At 39.0% G+C, this 16,500-nt stretch overlaps 1 protein-coding gene across 2 annotated transcripts in view; it reads right to left on the reverse strand.

Moving 5' to 3' along the window:
• Nucleotides 1–16,500, reverse strand: part of tyw1 (tRNA-yW synthesizing protein 1 homolog (S. cerevisiae)) — a 74,480-nt gene that overhangs the window by 40,812 nt on the left and 17,168 nt on the right. For both annotated transcript variants that reach the window (XM_088345590.1, XM_088345589.1), the window contains exons 9-13: nucleotides 11,998–12,050; nucleotides 11,796–11,914; nucleotides 9,609–9,718; nucleotides 7,101–7,278; nucleotides 3,167–3,302 (exon numbers count right to left, since the gene is read on the reverse strand). In XM_088345590.1, the coding sequence (XP_088201716.1) occupies nucleotides 3,167–3,302; nucleotides 7,101–7,278; nucleotides 9,609–9,718; nucleotides 11,796–11,914; nucleotides 11,998–12,050 (596 nt within the window). The remainder of the gene's footprint in view (nucleotides 1–3,166; nucleotides 3,303–7,100; nucleotides 7,279–9,608; nucleotides 9,719–11,795; nucleotides 11,915–11,997; nucleotides 12,051–16,500) is intronic.

Raw genomic sequence — 16,500 nt, forward strand, 5'->3', positions numbered from 1 at the left:
GTCTTTCGAGCACGTATCGACAGAGGCTGGCCAGGCTGCCGCAGGATGCCAGCTGTGTTAATGGAATTTTGTCCCTTTTCTTGAAAAGAAAAGGCCAGCAAGATCTTTTATCTGGGTGTTCCTGCGAGACACGGATATGTTGTAAATAGAAATGGACGCACACTGGCACAGCCTAACATCCGGCAGGAACAGACACAAAAGTTTGGTGCTTAAAATCAATCGATGGGGACGGATCGAAGTGGGCAAAGTGTTTTGGCATTTACTGTCTGACAAAGTCGAACAAAAATACACGCTTTATAGGTTGCCACTTCAACGAGTTTCAGTGCGAGGTCAAGCAGATATGCACAAAAAACAAAAATTTAAATTGATTAATGCATAAATCTACTTATGACAAAATATTGTTTTTCAGATACGTTAATTGAAAGATTCTAAGCGAGAACCCTTCACAAACCATTGTTGAAAAGCTAATAATGTAAAAAAAAATTAAAAAAGATGATAAATGTGTTATTATATGAAAAGCGTTCCTAACCGGGAAGTAGGATTGGAAAAAGACTACTACAATCTAAAAAAATGGGATTTTAAAAGAACACTTATAACAATATAAATATATAAAACAAAACATAACATGACATTATTGCAGTATTACTTAAAAATAACTACCGTATTGTGATGTCTATTTTTTGCTTTAAAAAATGAAGCCATACTTTACCAAATGTTCGCAAAATATCTTTACAACACAGATAAATACATAAAATATCAAGATGTTTAAAAACAAGGGTTGCAAAAGCCATCATATTTCAATTGCATGTCTTTTTTGTAAAAAGATCCCGAGTAAACATTAAATGAGATTTATTTTTTATATTTTGAAAAGAAGAAACAAATGAACAATAATTATTTGCTCCCTTGCTCATTAAGGAGATGTTTATACTTTTCTGATGACTAAATACGCGGGCCTGTCTCAGAAAATTAGACTATCGGGATAAAGTTCCTTATTTTCTGTTATGCAATATAAAATATATCATACATTCTATAATAATGTTCAATTAACAAAAATATTACATGGCTTTAAGTATTTTAAAATTGCTGATTGGTTGATTAGCCTACTTGAAAATATGTTCATGATAATCTAATATTATGCGATATTAGGATATTAGAATGAACAGTATATTTCAGTTGATTGATTAAATACATAAGGTGTGAGATTTTTGTTTTTAATCTCAATACAGAAAATAAGCATCTCCATCTTTTTTAAAACCTCATTAAATAAATATATTGTTCCATTCTTCAAAAACCTTTAAATCACCCTTTTCAAGAAAATGTGACTTTATTCTCGTCTCTTGACATACATCTTGAAAAGACATAACCTAAAACTTTGCCTTTACAAATGCAATAAAAACATATATACTAAGGGCCCGGTCACACAGCCGTTTGCGGCTGAATCACGGCCAGAAATTTCTGCCTGTGAGGCAGACGCTATTGGACGCTTTGAGATCGCCATACAGACGAGATACAGCAGTGCTTAACACGCGGTCGGAAATTCACGCGCGGTTGGCAGCGCGAAATAGTTTTGCGCTGCTCAATACTTTAGAGCACGTGTACACAGCCTTTCACGGGCGTATCGAGGCTGAATCACGGCCAGAAATCTCTGGCCGTGAAGCAGACGCTGTTGGGCGCTGTTGGACGCTTTGAGACAGCCATATAGACGAGATACAGCAGTGCTTTACTCGCTGTCGGAAATTCACACGCGGTTGGCCGCGCAAAAAAGTTTTGAGCTGCTCAAAACTTTGAGCACGTGTTAACCGCGGGCAGCACACGAGGTAATGACGCGGAAATGACGCAGAACGACGTGCTCTGGCCGCGGCCAGGGCGTGGTTACACATGGGTAGGACGGGAAATTTCAGCGGGTAATCGTGGGTGGAGCATGGTAATAGCATGTTCTGCGCCTGTATCGCGGTGTTATTACGTGAAATTAGCGTGTTACGCGTGTGACGGTCAAACGCCTTTCTCCGCGTACATACAGCGCGATTTGCCGAGCACACGTCAGTTGTGCTCGAGACGTCAAGGGGTGGACATGGATCCCCGTCACCGTAGTGACCTCGTCTTAATCCATTTTTATTTCTTAACATTATTATTCATTTCATAACAAAATAATAAAATCAAAATGAAAAACTATTACAATAATAACATATTGCTTGAAATCTTGATCTTACCGGGACTGTGTCTTGAGCGGTTATGATTTCTACAGCCCGGTGTTATGCCGAGAAATGCATCCCTGCCGAGATTTGCATCCCCTCGCTACTACAACCACTTTTACCTCGGTTTATCTCACTTTTATATCACTTTTAGGGAATGTAATGGCGAACATATAACCAAAACCACTTCGTCTTGCATTTGTTGGGAATGTAATACAACTTAAACCATTCCGTCTTTGTTTTTGTTGTGAACGTAATCGAACGGTAATGCACACCGTATATAAAATTCTCCCCCCCTCGCGTGAACGCGCATTCTGCTGCGCTTCCAACAAAAGCGATCGTACTCTATATAAAACGCTTATTAAAACAATAAAGCGAGCTAATTATAACAATTGGGAGATCCTAGTCTATATAACACGTTTATTAAAACAATAAAGTGCGATCGTATTCTACAAAATGCGTTTGTTAACGCGGATGAAAAAGTCACCAACGTCAATGCACGCTTCCAACAAATGGGATCGCAGCAGAATGCGCGTTCACACGAGGGGGGGAGGGGGGAATTTTGCATAGGAGTCGGATTTGGGCACAACACCGGCTCGGGAGCTTTTATACCCGTGGTCCACACGAGAAAATGACGTGGAAATGACGCGATGAGGAAGCGGAACAGTCGCCGGCGTCTATTTTGCAGGCATACCACCGATGAACAGCGGGTTGGCCAATTTTGCGCATTTTCCATCGCGGGCAACCACGGGCAAAAAAAAAATGCAAAATTTTACCCGCGGTACAGACGCAAACGGCTGTGTGACCGGGCCCTAAGGTCATACCTTATTAAAAAATGGACTTTTTGATATATCCATCAGGCCTCAGTCCTCATATCGGTATTATATTCTCTAAGAGTTTACTCTTTTAATGTAAAATATAAAATAAAATGTACTCAACCATTATGTGTTTTTCATGTGGAAAAGTAGTCTGACCTTTTCCGCCAGGGCCTTGAGGCTATCCAGGAATCGTGTCCAGAAGTCCTTGAAGAGTGGCCGGTCAATTTTCTTGAGGCTATCCTTAGTGCTTGCATCCACGCTAACGTAAAGCTGAGTGACGGGCTCTAGGCTCCTGAAAGCATGACATAACTAATAATTAACTCCCACAGACATTGTGGAGGAGAGTGGAGAACTCAAGTGGTGTAGAACAGATACATGGCATTTAAATTCACTTTAGCAAGGAAAATGATTCAGGAATAATGGGATTATATGTTTAAATACCACACTACAGCCAAACTGTATAAAAAACAATGCAATACTTATAAACTAGTATCTAAATCTGTCTGTAATGTAGTCAAACAACTGTTCTAGCAGAAATCTTAGTGAAAATAAAATTCATTAAAATTACGTCAAAAGTGTGAACACGTTTGATTTGCAATTTTAATTTTTTCAAAAACGTAATTTACCGCATTTATTCGTGTATAACACGCACCCCTAGTTTTAGATAAAAAATCGGTTTTGTATTACTTTTTCTCAGCTCAAAAAAAGCATTGTAGACCGTCACAAACGTTATGTCGAGAACTATAGCAACAGGGTTCGAACCCAGACCGCAGTGGTGAAACTGCTGAATCTCAATCGCTACACAACCAGAGTTATAGATGACAAAGGAAAAGGCATTTGATTTAATCTCATCATCTCACTATTTTTACTCACCATAACAACGTTGTTGAATATGTTGGGCCGTGATTAGAATTATTTCTTGACACTGAATCGGACTTTTAAAGACATTAGATAAATACATTGTAAATACGTCAAAAAAATATTTTAATCAAGGCCTAACGTAGTCAACAACATGGTACCGTGAGTAGAAATAGTGTGATGATGAGATAAAAGTTAATTTAAATTTAAAAAAATATATATTATAAAAAAAAAAAAATTATATATATATATATATATATATTATATATATATATATATATAGCATTTTTGAAGGGGCGTCGCTACTTCGCATATTTTCACTTTTAGTGGGTGGTTTTGGTCCCCATTAACCGCGATAACCGAGGGATTACTGTAATACTACATCTTAGCAGGCTCAATAGTATAAAATGTACATTACAGTTCAATAAGACAAAGTGCGCAACAAAAAAAAACAGGTCTCAAACACCCAGGATAGTTTGTGGCCCCCGTTTTTAAATAAATAATAATTTATTTTTAATTTTATTTTTAATGTTTTTTTGTTTGTTTGTTTGTTTTTTTTTTGGGGGGGGGGATATTGTTGGGTAGTTTTGGTGTTTTTTTGTCCGTTTCTTCAGTCGATTTTCATTTTAGACTTTTTGGTCGCTTATTGGTCATTTTCGGTCTATTGTAGTTTATGGGTCGCATTTGTGGTCATTTTTCAGTCGTTTTTTTTTTTTCTTCTTCTTACTTTTGAGAAATATGTACTTTTAAGTCCTACATACTTTTCAGCTCTTTTTCATGCCTCTAGGTACTTTTTCACAATATTTACTTCTGTTTCAATACTTGTTCACACTTTTCACTAGCTTTTGTACTTTTTCATACTTTTTCAGCAGTTTTCCAGTTATTTTGCAAACTTTTCAGTACATTATTGTATTTTTACATTTTAGCTATTTTCTTACGACTTTTCGTTTTTGGGCGATTTTCTGAATTTTGGGGGGGTAGTATAGTTTATTTGGACGTCATTTTTGTTTATTTTTTTGGTCGATTTTCATAACAGGTTAGTTTTTTGATAATTTTTCAGTCCTTTTATGGTTGTTGTTTTTCTATCAGCCAGGAGTAAATGGCATGTTCAGAACGGCTCATGTTCACTGTTCCATTCATGTTTAGAAAGTTACATGTTAAAAAAACAGCTTAATACAGGCAATAGGACTTAATAAAAATCATTTTTCTAGTCAGCAATTTTATGTGTTTTTTTTACTCGTTTATATATCCTATATTATTATTATTATTTTATTAATTTATTCCTGATTGAATGATTTCCTTTTACCGTATTTTCCGCACTATAAGGCGCACCTAAAAGTCTTAATTTTTTTCAAAAGCTGACCATGCGCCTTATAATACAGTGCGCCTTATATATGGCTCAATATTAAATTCGCAAGGTCTCGCAACTTACGCAACAGCCGCCGACTCGCTTTTCCCCCGAACGTGGAGTAGTCCGCGGTGTATGCTGGGAACTATATACCGGCGTTTCATTGGCTAACCAATGTGTCAATCATCATTTGAATCGATCGCTATTGGCTAAAGTTATTCGGAGCCTCGGATTGGCTAGAGGGCCAAAACAAACCCTGCAATTGGCCGAAAAAGATGTGTCAATCATTCGTTAAATCGATCGCTATTGGCTGAAGTTATTCGGAGCCTTGGATACGCTAGAGGGCCAAAACAAACCCTGCAATTGGCCGAAAAAGATGTGTCAATCATCCGTTAAATCGATCGCTATTGGCTGAAGTTATTCAGAGCCTCGGATACGCTAGAGGGCCAAAACAAACCCTGCAATTGGCCGAAAAAGATGTGTCAATCATCCATTACATCGATCGCTATTGGCTGAAGTTATTCGGAGCCTCGGATACGCTAGAGGGCCAAAACAAACCCTGCAATTGGCCGAAAAAGATGACTGAATAGCAATCTTGCTAAACAACGCCATAAAGAAACATGTTTCATTAGTCTGTATTTGTAAACATTTTACTCTCCTGGATTTACTACACTCACGGTTGTAAGAAGACCATGATTGCGTATCATTATTGAACATGAGAACTTAGGTGAGCTATGGGGCTTTATATTTCCCCGGTATCTTGTTTTAGAACGAGCTTGATGTTGCTGTGATGAGTTGAGTGAATTAAACTTAATTCCAAGTGTTTATTGTCATATGCACAGTAAAGTTGCGAGCGAAAAATAAAATAGAAACTAAGGAATGTTTGGCATTTCTTGAATCCCAAGACTTTAACCTTCCGAATGATATTGGAAATGATGCATTTGAGTGACATCGTACGGACACCGCATCTGCACATGTCTACGACACGTATTTGCTTCTTTGCAAGCTTTGGGAATGTTAAGGGGGTAATCAGTTTGACTGAATCATCTGACTGTTTTGTCGACGTTCCCATTGTAGCGCCTTATAATCTGGTGCGCCTTATCTATGGAATTTATAGGACCAAAAACTATTTTTTGGGGGTGCGCCCTATAACCCGCTGCGCCCTATAGTGCGGAAGATACGGTAATTTTTTTAATGTGTTTTATTTTCTCATCTATTTTTGTGTTAAAAATGAAGATATTTGCCAACAAAGCTACGGTTTTATCAGACTTTTCCTTGTGAAAAACCTTAGGTGACCTAGCCTCACCCAGACTGATTCTAGTGGCCTCCATATAATTTGAGTTTGAGACCCCTGCTTTAATTAAAGAGCAGCCCACTCAAATTATTTATTCATTTTAAGCATCTGCTACTTACTTATTTTCTCATGTTCGAAATTAAGTTTTCATTCATTTATTCATTCATTAACTGATTCATTTATTTTCATATTAATTCATGATGTTTTTTTATTTTAAGAGCAATTTTAGTAAGATATTTATTAACAGTGGGAATGCTTATACCAGAGGTTTTTTTGTGGAACACCCGATTTGGACCTAATTGAGTTTGAGACCCCTGTAATAGAGCGATGTCTTACCATACTTCAACTCGAGTGACAAACTACGAAGTAAGAGAAATACAGAGAAAACTCCTAAAATAGAAGTTGGATAACTTTTGTATGGAATCTTCCAAACTGACAAAACGAAGAAAAAAAAAATATTTCAGCTGAGTCTTACGAAAAGTTTTAAGTTAAGATGCAGTCGTATAATTACTTTGGAAAAGCTTGGACAAACAATGAGACTCGAACCGATGGCAGCTGGGGTGTGAGGCAGTAGAGAAAAGCAAGGCTACCTGATTTCCTCAGGGAACTGAGCGTTGGTGACCAAGAAGCTGGAAATGCGTCGAGAGTGGAGGAGGCGCAGAAAGCGGTTGATTTCAGGGTACATGATGGGCTCACCCACCAGGGACAAAGCACAGTGCTGCACTTTCAAACCCTCCTCGAAACGATCTGACTTCACGCCAGGAACACCTGGCAGGAAAAAACAGCTTCATTTTTAAACCGTTCAATATACATTTGATATATTGCAGCAAAGTACAGTGGCCTCTCTACATACGAGTTACTCGAGATAGAGGGAATTCGATAAACGTCTCTCAAACAAAAAATGTTGACTGACATAAAAGAAAAAAATCCAAGTTATGAGAATTTCCACTCATTACCACTAGAGGGCCAAGTGCTTTAAACCAATTAGCGCTAGCATCAGCTCATCCTAGTCAGCACTTCCGTTTTCCGCCATTCTGACCTTATCCTGTGTGTTGTTTTTTTTTTTATCCCATTGCATTTATTGTGCTTGCGAGGTGGAGGCGTGGTGGAGGAATGGAAGCCCTAGAAATGACGCGCTTTGACAGACCCAAACCCTGCATCCGCATTCCTCGGAACCTAAACTCAGCTGCTAAAAGGTACGTGATTCCATTCAAGCTCCCAATGCAAAGTTTGCATGTTCTCTCCGTGCATGCATGTTTCCTCGAGGCACTATGTTTTCCTCCCGCATTCCAAAAACATGCATGCCAGGTTAATCGGCCGGAAATTGTCCATTGAAGTGAATGAATGAGTGAGTAGTCTGTCTCTCTGTGCCCTGCGACTAGCTGGCAACCAGTTCAGGGTGTCCCCTGCCCACTGCCTGAAAATGGCTGGGATGGGCTCCGGCGCCCCCACGACCCTGGTGACGATAAGCGGCACAGAAAATGGATAGATAGATGGATGGATTATTAGGTTCCATTACAATTTGATGTGATTTAGTGATCTGAAATGTGTTTCATAGCTATTAAAGATTAACTTGGATGATTTTGAGAGGCCGGGAATTCCTTTTCATTTATTCCGTAACAGGAAAATTTGCTCATGTTAAGAGAAATCCTAGATAGGAGCATGATCCAGGAACAAATTAATCTTGTATGTTGAGGTTAGGGCTGCACGGTTAACTGAAATCTAATCACAATGTGATGTGACATAGATCGAATGTGGAATCGCAAGACACAGCGCTTTTTTCAAGGATGTATAGTTCCATGTCTATGAGTAATTGAGTGTTTGGCCAACCATAATTTGTCACAGTTAGGGTTTTACCAGCGTCGGCCGATCAGAGGCAAGTTTTAACGGCACTAGCCATTAAAGGCAAGACAAAGTTTGCAAGCAACACTTCATGCCACACATAGCTTCATGTGAGACAGTAACCCTAACAAAGCCTCCTAGAAAAATGGCGTAATTTTCCTAAGAGTAAGAGCATGTCAGTCATGTCAATTCATGTTTATTTGTATAGCCTTTAATCATAAAAAGTCTCAAAGGGTTGTATAGGCTATTGACTACCGTTACACCACCCCCTGATCTGAAACCTGCATGAGGGCAAGGAAAAAAACTCAAAAACTTCAACATGAGGAAAATAAAGAAACCTTGAGAAGGGACCACACATGATTAAGTACTCACCAAGAAACAAAACTAGCACAAAAAAATGCACTTACTTTTAAAATCGAAAATCGTATCAAATTATAATACTGGTCTGAATAAAACGCAATAAGATTTTTTTCCAAAGAGGTCTCAATGTATACAATTATTTTCTCCAATATGAAAAGAACAAAACACAAAATAGCCCAAATGAACTGGAATTACATTAATTGAAGAAAGACAAGAATGAAAACTCTTTTGCTTGCTCAGCTCCCAACATAAGAGACAAAATGCGAATACTGCAAGCCGTTATTTTTATTTCAAACTTTATCGATCCAGTTGACGCAATTCAAAACAGTTTCCCATTTGTAATGCCGACTTGAAAACAGTGAAAATGAAATCCAAAGCTGAGACATCAAAAAAGGGGAGTAAGATATTGATCATTTCCCAGCTTACTGTCAAGCTGATGACTTTATAAAACAATGTTCAAAGTTGAGAACGACCAATGATAAAAAGTTCAAACAGGGGTTGTACTTTACACTAAATTTAAATATTTATTTCAAGTCACAGATTCTTTATTTTGTTTGATTCAGGCACAGAATGTTGTGAGTTTTCATCAAATAGGGGTTTCATCATGAACCATTGTCAGTATTCTGGTATTCCAGGTCAGGTGCAAATCAATTTACCCACTGGAAAAAAAATCTGTTTTAGTCTGCTCATGTTTTCTTATTTTTTTTCCTAATCAGGAGTCAAGTTGATAAAACAGCAGGGTACAATGGTGCGCATGAATTAAACCGCTATGGGGAAATATTAAAATTAATGCCTGAAATTTGGCAGAAAAGTGCCCATCAACTAGAAGGCTCCTCAAAGAGAGCAAGTCACGCCACATTTTGAGACTCCCACAATTCGCATGTTGGACTACTGACCTCGAAATTGGCGGATCATGTTCTCATGTTTCTCCAGTGCGTCCTGCAGGATTTTCTCAGCGGGGTCCATCTTCCAGCGCCACTCGGTGCCCACCGGGTTTGTGTGATGCCTTGTATTGAATCACACACACACATAAAACACAAAGGAATTGTAACATAGGATTAATTGCTTAACTTGTGACATTTCAATGTACATTCAATTATGTGGCATTTTGCTATCTGCTGACTGGGGTCAGTCCTTCTCCTAACAATAGGTCGAAAAAAAACTAGTTTACATAAAATGAGGTTCAACTAGAGCATGCATGTCAAACATACAGCCCGTAGGATGATTTAATCCAGCCCACCACAAATTTCTGAGTATGTCAAAAAAGAAGCGAGTCTCCAAGTCATTTCTATCACTAAGATTTGATTTTTCTTTTAAAACAATTGCAAACCAAATGCTTTCTCTGGCCATTAGATGGCAGTTGAGCATGGTGAGTTGGATCAGGTGTAAAACTACTGCATTAGCTTAACTGTAAAAATAAAGTAGTTAACGCATTCAATGCCAAAAATTAAAACCTTTTTCCTCAATGTTTGTGAATAAATGTGTTGTGTTTATAAAAGAGCCCTTGTCATCCATAATTATAATATTTAGGGTAGGTCACTTATGTAAGATAGATAGAATAAAAATACTGAAAAATAAAGCTAAAATTTTGGAGTTCTGTTCCGGTCCGCCTCAGAACAGAAAATCTGGATCCGAGTTTGTCACCTTAACCTAGAAGGAGTTGACAAGATTGTTCGCCATCTTGATGCTACCAGTCACCCCAAAAAAACAAAATCTTCCTTGTGCTTTGCAGCACTATTTTATGACTGGTATTACAAAATACATTGACATCTAGTGGTCAAATATTTCACACTGTCTTTTTAAAAGGTTATATCTTTTCATTTAATTTGATATATTTTTCAGACACAATTGCTTTTCATCACTGAGTACACTTCTACTGTTATCTTTAAGATGCACTTCATTAAATAACCACACTGAAAGCCATTGTTAAAGTTTGATGTGTACCTAAAAGGTGTTTTTCATGCCATATGACTGACCCCAGAATGACACAAGACATTTTCAGCAGGTGGAAAATGGGCAGGGGGTTCACGGCGGGTGCACACCACACTGGTGATTTCCTGTCGGCCTTCATTGCCACGTATGGAAGAGATGCCGTACGTGTGGCGACAGGAGAGCTCTGACAGCGACCTTTCAGCGGGACGGTGACAAATAGCTCGCCTGTCGCAAACACTGCCGTGACTCAGCACCCACCTTTTAGCATTTGCTCCGTTCCCACCCCATGCTGCTTGCTGACAACCACAACAACATAAATTTCACTCAAATGAGTGAAAAAGGAAAACCCACAGGTTAGAAGTAAATTAGGGCCTAAAAAAAATCTAACCCGACCCAACCCACGCCTGCAGGTATCAAGGCCTGATTCAGCTCTCCATCCAATTAACATGTTTTATGTACACCTTTTTCATGGCCAAATTCAAGCACTTTTAAGGGCTTTCAATGCCAATTTCCTTATCTATCCAGTGCCATTAAATAAAACAATTTGCAAGTCCATTAATATATCTGTGATTTACATATGTGATTTGTAATTTCCCATGTTAGATAAATATGCTAACCACTGCATTACGGAAGCACACTTGATGAAAACATGGCAACAATTTCAAGCATTTAGAAGCACTTTACCCAAAATTCAAGTGTTCTTTTCTAATTTTCTCTAGTGCAATCCTTAAAAATAATTTTCATTCCTTGAAACCACAACTTTTAAATTCAAGTGTTTTCAAGGATTTCAAGCACCTGTACTAACCCTAAAATAAATTGATTTGCAAGACCGAGCCCAAAGCAAACCCGTAATGAGGACTTGGGAGGAAAAGTTGATGATAACAGATTAAAGCCAGTCTTTTGTAACGAAATCCAAGTTAAACAAGTCTGAACAAACATTTACATCTTTTATATTTCTGTGTATGTACCAACAATTATCCATCATTGACAGATTTTTTTAAGAGTTGACAGGAAAATTTTAAGTCCGTCCGTCATTATGAGAGGTGTAAAAATGGGCCATAAACCATAGCACACTACATCTTAAAAAATATAACATGGCACTTTAAGAGAGAGTGAGAAAAAAAAATTTGAGTTGAGTAAAGCGGTCTTACCTCCAGCAGAAGACGCACTTGTTGGCGCAGGCCAGGCTAGGCGTGGTCTCCATGCAGCGGTGAGACTGGATGCCATAGAAAGTGTGCTTGTAGCAGCCACCTCGGCCTCGTAGCATGGACTGAAAAAAACAAAACAAAAAACACTCACACCTTTATAGTAAGTCATGGTCTTCAAAAGGTTTTCAAAGTTCTAGTCTAATACCTTGGTCCAACGGCAAAGTTTTACTCCTGAGTGACTTCCAATCAGTTTGTACCCTTAATAAAAACAAAAACAAAGCAAGTTTCAGTGACTTGAAAAGCGCCATATAAATGCAGACCATTTACCATAATTTCATGGTGCCCCATTTAGGTGTAGCATGCACCGGTTCTCTTGGGTGCAACCCGCGGGGGAAAATGACGCTTCATGGGAAAATGCCAGACAAAGTGATGCCAAAACGCCAAGGGAAGGAGAAATGCAACGGCAAACCGAAGCCACCAGAGAGCAATGTTGGCATCATTTTTAAGCAGACTTGTTGAGAAACATGGCAACAATTTCAAGCGTTTAATAGCACTGAACCCCAAATTCATGCACTTTTTAGTCTTTGAAAACACAAAATTGAAATTCAAGCATTTTCAAGGATTTTTAAAACAACCTTTCTGGTACAGTTGTACATTTATTTAACGTATTGTACTCTTGGAACTTGTCGGGAAAAATTAAGAAAAAAAAAACTCTTGGGGGTCATACCTGACAAATGAATGAAGAATGACATCACAGGGTTCGTACACCTTTTTCATGGCCAAATTCAAGCACTTTTCAAAGCCAATTTATCAATTACTTTACAGTACTTTACAGAAATATTTATATTGTTTAATATCTTGTGCATCCATTCAATATGGTTGGTGTAAAGTGTAAAGAGAGGTGAGCCTTTTCATTTGAAATTAAAGTGGAATGAAAAAGCTTGATGCGGTTGAGAAAATGGTTGGATCACTTTTTTCCCTACTTTTTACCACAGAGAAGGAAGTCGCCTAACTTTTGAAGCTCATCTTTCAAAAGTAAATCACACTTAACTTTATTTATCTTTATAGAGCATAATATTTTATTAAATGTTTATATTTTAAAAACAATACAGGTTACTTAAACGCACTTATACAAACCTTAAACATACAAAATATAGCACTGAAGCAACTTACGAACGATCGTCCGGAACCTCGTTCATAAGTAGGGCAGCGTCTGTACCTTCAAAAGGAACAAATCAAGCGCTGATCAAAACGTTTTCTTTCTCTTAAATTTGATGACAAAAATAAAATTGCTAGCTTGCTGTCAACACATACTTTGTGCTATTTTGCGCTGTTCCTATCTATCTTTTTGTGTCAATGGACTTCAGTACAGATGACAAAAAAGAAAGAAAGTACTGTATGTATATGAATCAGATAATTGAGCCGAATATAGACTTATTTTAATATTGATTGCTATGGAGCAGAGTTCATTCAATCTTTGGCTACTGATCCTTTGCTTTTTGTTTTACTTAATCTAATTTTTATTTTTTGCGTGTTTTTCAAAAGATCTGTGTCTTAATTGGTTAAAATTGAGTTTAGCATTTTATCATTTATTTATAGCACTGAAGAGGTAATATTTTTATTTGTTTTTATTTTTTTGTGTTTTAAGGGTATCTGTGTTGTTGTTCGACTTTAAATCCGTTAAGTGTGTAAAAATCTAAAATTGTTTTGTAGTTAACCATTTTTTTGTAGATCTGTGAATATTTAAATTTATATTTTATGTGTTTTACAGGAATCTACTGCAAAACATATGAATTTACTTATTACAAATTAATTTGGTGCATAATGTATTATTTTTATTGATAATATATCATTAAAAAAACAACAAGTGAGGAGCTGTTTTAGGCATAAAGGGTCTTCTCAGTGAGCCAAGCTGAAAGAGCCGCTTCTCGAAAAAGAGCCGGAATTCCCATGACTCGTCCGATAAACCTGTCCTCTTGGGTGCGACAGTAGGGGGCGGTACCGCTTCACATGACAACTCGAAAATGAAGAATGACGCCACCATCTGCGTCATTTTTAATCATGTTTTAAGATTTTTCTTCAGTCAAGAAACATGGCAATGGAAATAATTCAAGCATTTTCAGGAACATCACAGAAAAAAAATCAAGCAAACAACATAAAAATTCAAGAACTTTCAAGGATTTCAAGCACCCGAACAGGGTAAGAAAAATCATGTTTTTGCTCAAAAGGTGTTTTTTTTTCCCAAGCAGACCGGTTTGCAGCGTTTCCCGTAAGCCACAAACACGGCTCAAGGAAAGTAAAGTACTGTATTTTCCGCACTATGAGGCACACCTAAATGCCTATGATTCTTCAAGAGCTGACCATGTGCTTTATAATCTGGTGCTCCCTATAGATGGATCAGTATTGAGTCGGAACAGATCTTGCAACTACGGCAAGCAGCCACTGACTCGATTTTTCCCAGTAGAAGAAGTAGTGCGTGGGGCATGCTGGGATACATATATACCGGCGTTTCATTTCCTAACATGTGTCAATCATCATTTAAATCAGTCGCTTCTCTTAAGTTATTCAGATGTAAAGGAGGCGGGTTCTTTTTAGCATTCACAGGCTCGTATAGGCTAAAGCGGCGTAAAATAAAAACTGCAATTGGCAAAAAAGATCTGAATCACAAGTTAGATTTACGAGAACAGATGGCTAGCAACAAGAAATGTCCATCTATGCAGAGATGCTTTTTGGCTGATTTTTTTTTTTTTGATTGGTCGGCATTATTGTGTGTTTCGGAGTACTTCAATATTTTACACGGTTAGATTCACTACACTCACGGATGTAAGGGGACCAAAAAAACGAAAACATTAAAAATTGATCTATAAAAAAAGGCCAATTATAAAACACCCACTCAAAACCCGCCTTTTCTTATGCCCCATTTACTTGTTGACTGCAAAGCAAAATCTACGGACATTTTTAAAAACATCAGATTCAGATTCAGATTCAGATCTACTTTATTGTCATTCTAGTACACGTGTATACAGAACGAAATGTCGATGCATCTGACCCCCACAGTTTCCTTGAATGTACAGATATAAATAATGTTGTATTGTATTTTGGCTACGTATAGTATTTTACCATAGTGCCGATAGTGCAAGAAGAGTAGCTAACCAGATGCGCAAAATGGGCAGTCAGGTTAACAAGTCAGGTACACAGTAACATTAACACTGTAACAATAACGCTGTAATTACAATAGTGCAGAGAGCAATGTGCAAGGAGTGGCAAGCTATAAAAAAAAAACTGCCAGTAGTGCAAAAGTCAGATTAGCAGCCGTTTAGATTTAAGTTAACTATATGTTAGATTGACCATTTAACAGTCTAATGGCCAGGGGGACTAGACTATTGCGGAGCCTGGTGGTCCTGCACCGCACACTGCAGTACCTCTTCCCAGAGGCTAGCAGAGTGAACAGTCCATGATGGGGGTGAGAGGGGTCCCCGGTAATGTTTTTAGCATGGGATAGGCAGTGCTTCTGGCCAATGTCCTGAATGGAGGGAAGTGTAGTCCCGATTATTTTCTCTGCTGTCTTCATTACCCTCCTCACACTACCCCAGTCGGTAGCGCTGCAGCCTCCACACCACACAGAGATACAGCTGGTCAGGATACTCTCTATGGTGCCCCTGTAGAATGTAATGAGGGAGGGTGGGGGCAGGTGGGCTCTCCTCATCCTCCGCAGGAAGTACAGGCGCTGCTGTGCCCTCTTAACCAGTGATGCAGTGTTTACGGACCAGGTGAGTTTGTTTGTAATGTGCACCCCTAGGAACTTGATACTGCTGACAACCTCCACAGCCTTGTTGTTGATGCAAAGTGGGGCATGGTTGGGCTGGTTTTTCCTAAAGTCGACAATGATCTCTTTAGTTTTGTCGACATTCAGGACCAGGCTGTTGTCCCTGCACCAGCCCACCAACTGCTCCACCTCCTCTCTGTAGGCCAGGTCGTTGTCATCGCTGATGAGGCCCACCACTGTTGTGTCGTCAGCATACTTCACGATGTGGTTTGTGGCGGACCTAGGGACGCAGTCGTGTGTCATCAAGGTGAACAGCAAGGGGCTTAGGACGCAGCCTTGGGGGGAGTCCGTGCTGAGGTAGATGACATCTGACCTGTTCTGACCTATCCGCACTGATTGGGGTCTGTCACAGAGGAAGTCCAGCAGCCAGTTCCGCAGGGGGGTGTTGAAACCCAGGAGTCTCATTTTGTCCACCAGATGTTGTGGGATGATGGTGTTGAATGCTGAACTGAAGTCCAGGAACAGCATCCGCACATGGGTGTTCTTCTCCTCTAGATGTGTCAGGCTCAGGTGAAGCGCAGAGGAGATGGCATCCCTGGTGGAGCGGTTTGTCCTGTAGGCAAACTGAAAGGGGTCGAATGAGGAGGGGAGACTGGAGGTGATGTGCTCTTTAACCAGTCTCTCAAAGCACTTCATTATGATAGGAGTCAGTGCAACGGGCCGGTAATCGTTGAGTGATAAGATCTGGGGTTTCTTTGGCACTGGGATGATGTTGGCAAATTTGAAGCATGATGGTACTTTGGCTTGGTCTAGCGAGGTGTTGAAAATGTCTGTTAGTACACAAGCCAGCTGATCGGCGCACTCCCTAAGTACCCGCCCCGGAATGTTGTCCGGGCCTGGAGCCTTCCTTGTGTTGACCCTTCTCAGGGTCTTCCTCACGTC

This window comes from Urocampus carinirostris, chromosome 10 (assembly GCF_059441175.1).
Source record: "Urocampus carinirostris isolate Australia breed hairy pipefish chromosome 10, RoL_Ucar_1.0, whole genome shotgun sequence".
Lineage (NCBI taxonomy): Eukaryota > Metazoa > Chordata > Actinopteri > Syngnathiformes > Syngnathidae > Urocampus > Urocampus carinirostris.